General features: G+C 52.3%; 1 protein-coding gene across 1 annotated transcript in view; it reads left to right on the top strand.

The window, feature by feature from the left end:
* NUP188 (nucleoporin 188) overlaps nt 1-5,854 on the top strand; it is a 292,457-nt gene extending 286,603 nt beyond the window's left edge. The window contains exon 39 of the mRNA XM_075324769.1: nt 5,777-5,854. Coding sequence (XP_075180884.1) covers nt 5,777-5,854 — 78 coding nt within the window. The remainder of the gene's footprint in view (nt 1-5,776) is intronic.
* The last annotated feature ends 146 nt before the right edge of the window (nt 5,855-6,000 follow it).

A 6,000-nucleotide genomic window follows, 5' to 3' on the forward strand; every position in this document is an offset into this window, starting at 1 on the left:
GGTATGCACCTGATAATGTTTGGTGAAAAATGTGCAGGCTCGACCAGGTAGCTGCCTGGCACACCTGTTGAGCCGTAGCCTGGTGTCGTAATGCCCAAAACGCACCTACGGCTCTGGTAGAATGGACCTTCAGCCCTGAAGGAACCGGAAGCCCCGCAGAACGGTAGTCTTCAAGAATTGGTTCTTTGATCCATCGAGCCATGGTGGCTTTAGAAACCTGCAACCCCTTGCGCGTACCAGCGACAAGGACAAAAAATGCATCAGAGCGGCGCATGGGCGCCGTGCGGGAAATGTAGATTCTGAGTGCTCTCACCAGAACTAACAACTGTAAATCCTTTTCATACCGGAGAACCGGATGAGAACAAAAGGAAGGAAAGGGTATATCCCGATTAAGAAGAAACGCGGATACAACCTTAGGGAGAAACTCCTGAATAGGGCGCAGCACTACCTTGTCCTGGTGGAACACTAGGAAGGGAGCCTTGAATGACAGAGCCGCCAGCTTAGACACTCGCCGAAGCGACGTGATCGCAACCAGAAAGGCCACTTTCTGTGACAGGCGCGAAAGGGAAACTTCCCTCAGAGGCTCGAAATGCGGCTTCTGGAGAGCAACTAGTACCCTGTTCAGATCCCATGGATCTAACGGCCGCTTGTACGGGGGCACAATATGACAAACCCCCTGTAGTAACGTGCGCACCTTAGGAAGACGTGCTAGACGCTTCTGAAAAGAACACGGATAGTGCCGAGACTTGCCCTTAAAGGGAGCCGAGCGACCAACCTCTTTCCCAACCAGATTGCAGGAGGGAAGGCAAAGTAGGCAATGCCGATGGCCAGGGAGACCCTCCCTGAGCAGAACACTAAGATAAGAATATCTTCCACGAGTTGTGGTAGATCTTGGCAGACCGCGGCTGGCTAGCCCGTCTCATGGTGGCAATGACGTCGTGCTCACGGTCGACCGACGGTGAGATGCCACAGATCACGGTACCACGACCTCCCCGGCCAGTCTGGGGCGACGAGGATGGTGTGGCAGCAATCGGTAGCTGGAACTGTGACCAATCCTGAGCCAAGGCGCCTGTCGCCAGAGCTCTTTGATCGTAAGACCGCGTCATGAAAATCGGGACCTTGTTGTTGCCGAGAAGCCATGACGTCGACGTCCGTCTTCATCCTGCGTCTACAGAATTCTTGCAAACAAACGGGTGCAGAGCCCATTCCCCTGCGTCCACGCCCTGGCGACTGAGGAAGTCTGCTTCCTAGTGTCGTACGCCCGGGATGTGAACAGCTGATATGGTGTATGCTCTGTCTTCTACCCATAGCAGAATCCGCCGGACCTCTTGGGAGTCTTGTCGACTGCGTAGTCCGCCTTGGTGGTTGGTGTATGCCACCGCTGTGGATAGTCCGACTGAATTCGGATCTATTTGCATTCCAGCCACTGCAGGAAGGCTTGCAGTGCAAGATACACTGCCCAGAGCTCCAGACCACTGAGTTGAAGAGTGGACTCCTCTGAAGATGGTCTTTGACCGTCTGGAAAAGCTAAAACTCGCCTCTGGATGAGGCGCCTCCTTGAAGGAGAGACTGTCCCCTCGTCTGTAGTGAACGCTGTTTGTCCAGCGGAAGCTTCACTATCGCTGAGAGAGTGTGAAAACTCTCCAGGAGATGCCAGCGATTGGGTTCAACCTTGAAAAGTTGAAGACCCACCCGAAACTCTGGGAAGGGTCCAGCGCCATGTTCAGGTTGTGTTGGCATGCTTGTAAAGGAGAGTGCCTTGACCAGTAGATTGCCCAAGTAAAGGATCACAGAGTGACCGTGAGAGCGCGGGACTGCTCCCTCTGCTGCCACGAACTTGGTGAACACCCGTGGGGCTGTCGCCAGCCAAAGGGTATGGCTACGAAACGAAATATTCTCGTCTTTAATAACGAATCGTAGCCAACGCCGGTGCCTCGGAGCAATCGGCACGTGTAGATAAGCATCCTGATGTCTATTGAAGCTAGGAAAACTCCTTGAGACAGAGAGGCAATGACGGAGCGGAGTGATGCCATCCGGAACCGCCTGGTTTTCACGTGCTCGTTAAGCAGTATAAAGTCCAGAACGGGACGGAAGGAGCCGTCCTATTTTGGCACCACGACCAGGTCGGGGCAAAATGCGTATCTGGTTCCTGAAGAGGAACAGGGATTACCGCTCTTTCCGCCTGCAGAAGAGCCTCGGCTCGGTCGGTGCGGTAGTTTGAAAACAAACTGACTCTCACTCACAGGCCCTCAACCTGCGGTAGGTAAATGCCGCTAAAGCGGGGGAGTCTGCCCCCCCGCGGTTGCGGAGTGAGAGGGCTGAAAATTATGAGGAAAAACGCTTTGGTAGCGGATCCTCCGGCTGCCTTCCCCGGGCGTGAATTGAGCCCGCTAGGAATCTATGCCCTTCTGGGCTTTTTGAGTCGTCTTGGATAGTTGAATGATTTCATTCAACCCTTACCAACAGACTATCACTAGATAAAGGCAACCTGGTTAAGCACTTCGTTGGAAGCAGCCTCTGTTCCAATCTCTCAACTACTAGCCTCTGCGTAAAAACACGGAGTTGGCGGATGCCACTGACGTCCGGCTCGTAGAGTCTCGGACAGCAATAACAGCATGATTCGCCATGCCGACATTGCGAGTTAAAGACGCTGCTGGGACCGAGAGTACCTGTGACAGCGACCCTCTGCGCAATACTAGCTGAAATAGCTTGGAGTGCCTTCACGGCTGCGACTGCCGGAGCAGCCGACCTGCCGATAGCTTCATAGACAGATTGCAACCAGAGGCCAATCTGCCTGTCAATGGCATTTTGAAGTGAAGTCCTATCCACCACTACAACTATAGATCTAGCTGCAAGCATGGAGATTGGGGGATCCACATTTGGATACTGGGTCTAGCGCTTGACCACGTCAGGGGGAGCGACACGTGTCTCATTAATACGGTCGGAGAAACGCTTATCGTGATAAGCGTGTAGTTTCTGGACTGCGTCTCTGGAGTCAGAGTGCTAAACAAGTACTCAATATATAGAGATTTCTCTTGCTGTGAAGCTGACCCCTCCACTGGAGGAGTTGAGGGAGAAATACCCAACCTTTCGTTGATGGACGCAATAAGATTATTCACTATAGCGTCACCATCCGGTGTATCCGGATTGAGAGCGGTCTCAGGAACAGAGTCCTGAACAGCTACGTCTGCCTCATCGTACAGAGAGTACTCCAGCTGGGACCTTGCCCAGTGATGTAGTCGAGGGCTAATGCCAGCGAGCCCGCTTAGGCCATCTGGGACTGTCGACCGTGTCGGATGCCTGCTCTCTGGGATGCCTGGAATCACTCTGGCGCCTTGAGATGCTCCAGATCAGGGCGGCCAGGGTCATTGCAACCATATTGCCCACGGTCTGCTTGGGGTGCAAAGTCTGTAAGATGTCAGTCATAGTCACAGACAATATATCAGCGGAAAAACTGCAACTTCGTCCCTGTCTCTGGACAGAGATCACAGGTGGTTCTTTTGGCCACATATAGCAGAGACCCCGGTTGAGCAATTGCACGCACTGGGGGTCCTGAAACCGTATGACATGCAGTTCAAGCAGCATAGAAAGCCCGTGCATTGGCAACTTGTCTTTTTCTGCTGTTGTTGTCTAGCTATCTAAGAGCCTAGCCGAGGATAGCGACCGTACAGTGAATAGTCATACAAGCATGAAGTACAAATAAACACTTCAGTACATGTAGTACACGCAGCATTGAAAACTTGTGGCTTGGCACATTTGCTCTTCTGCTGCTGTTGTCTATTTATCTAGGAGCATGAGACAAGGATAGCGACATACAGTGAATGTATAGCATACAGCATGACAGTAAACACTGCAGCCCATGCAATCCAAGCAGCATTGAAAGCTTGCGCGTTAGCACCCTAGCCTTTCTGCTGCTGTTGTCTATTTATCCAGGAACATTAGCCAAGGATAGCGACATACAGTGAATGTATAGCATACAAGCATGACAGTAAACACTGCAGCCCATGCAAGTCAAGCAGCATTGAAAACTTGTGCCGTAGCACCATTGCTCTACTGCTGCTTTTGTCTGTTTATCTGGGCGCATTAGCCAAGAATAGCGACATACAGTGAATGTATATCATAACAATAAACCGTGCAGCACATGCAAGCGAAGCAGCATTGAAAGCTTGTGCCTTAGCACAAATTGCTCTACTGCTGCTGTTGCCCAATCTGACAGTAAACACTGCAGCACATGCAAACGAAGAAGCATTGAAAGCTTGTGCCTCAGCAGCATTGCTTATTTGCTGCTGTTGCCCAGAATAGCGACAGTACAGTACAGTGCATAGCATATCAGCACACAGCCCAAAAGCCCACTTCAGCATTAGTGGTGTCAGTACTGCTTACCGCCCGCACAAGAGCGGGTGCGAGGTCGCCCAAAAACCTGTGACTGGTTCCGTTCTCCCAGAGTGGAAACCATAATGGCTGCCGGCTTCTCTTCCCCGTCCTGTGCAGAGGGGCGGGCCGTGGGCGAGCCCCAGCCAAGAGCGGGAACCCGGCGTCTCACTGTGTTCAGTGAGAGGGGGCTGGAGAATGCAAAGCAGACTCCAGCTCCCTGCGCTGAGCTACTGTACAGCGTCCCGCCCCTCCTCTGACTGGCAGGGCTGGGGCGGGAACGAAACGAAAACTAGGCCGCAAAGCCGGGGACTCTAGTAATAAGCGCGGCCGTCCTATGTGCACGGCCGACGCCGAAGTCCCCCGGCGCACCACAAGTCCCAGCCGCGCCACAATGTAAAAAACAACCAGCAGCGGCCGGCGCGGCCGTTTTCAATACATAAATTCACTCAGCAAAGCTGCAGTGAATAATAGCACCAGCGCTCCGCGCTGTTGTCCCCGGCGCACTAACACTCCCAGCAATGCTGGTGTGTGTGGGCGCGATGTGCATGGGAACACAGAGTACCTTGATGTAGCAGGGCCCTGTCCCTGACGATACTCAGCTCCATATCCAGCAGGTTCTTTTGGGTCTGTGGATGGAGCTCGGTCTCTGTGCCTGGAGACCGGTAAGATCCCACTTCACCCAGAGCCCCTCATGGGGATGGGGAAGGAAAACAGCATGTGGGCTCCGGCCTCTGTACTAGCAATAAGTACCTCAACCTTACAACACCATCCACGGGTGAGAAGGGAGCATGCTGGGGGCCCTACATGGGCCCTCTTTTCTTCCATCCGACATAGTCAGCAGCTGCTGCTGACTAAAATCTGTGGAGCTATGCATGGATGTCTGACCTCCTTCGCACACAAAGCTAAAACTGGAGAACCCGTGATATCACGGGGGGGTATAGCCAGAAGGGGAGGGGCCTTGCACTTTTTAGTGTAGTGCTTTGTGTGGCCTCCGGAGGGCAGTAGCTATACCCCAATCGTCTGGGTCTCCCAATAGAGCGCTGAAGAAATTATTATTATACCCTCTACTTATTGGGATAGGACCACTCCTTTAATTCTAATAATCTGTGAGGGGCTCATTACACCAAACAGATATGTCTGTCCTGTCTCATTAGAGAGGTATTGCAGCCAGAATCGTGGCCCCCTCTCCACTTGTTTTTTTTTTGCAATCACTGCTCCATACAGACTCCACCAAGACATGGTCATGTGCTTCTGACCGGACCGTCCCTTTGAGCCTTTGTTGTGTTATGGCTGTGGTCCTGTCCCGGTCCTCGGTGTCACTGTGAATGTGTGCTCAGCTTCCAGATTATATCCTCTCACCCCACCATAACGGGGCTGACGGCTTTATAATCTTTATTTACAGATGGATAAGAAAAAAGACCCTCCGTTTCCATCCGCTGCTCTTGTAATGCCTTCCGAGGAAAGCAAGACCATCAAGTAAGTGCCGGGCGCTGAATTTGGTGGTAAAGCCGACTTCTTGGGTGCAATCACCTGACGAACCAATAAAAACGCTCATTTGTCAAGTGCAATTTTTCAGCTTCTTTAGGCCGCTTTCACACATCAGTTTTTTTGTCATCAGGCACAATC

Source organism: Anomaloglossus baeobatrachus, chromosome 9 (genome assembly GCF_048569485.1).
Source record: "Anomaloglossus baeobatrachus isolate aAnoBae1 chromosome 9, aAnoBae1.hap1, whole genome shotgun sequence".
NCBI classification, from domain to species: Eukaryota; Metazoa; Chordata; class Amphibia; order Anura; family Aromobatidae; genus Anomaloglossus; species Anomaloglossus baeobatrachus.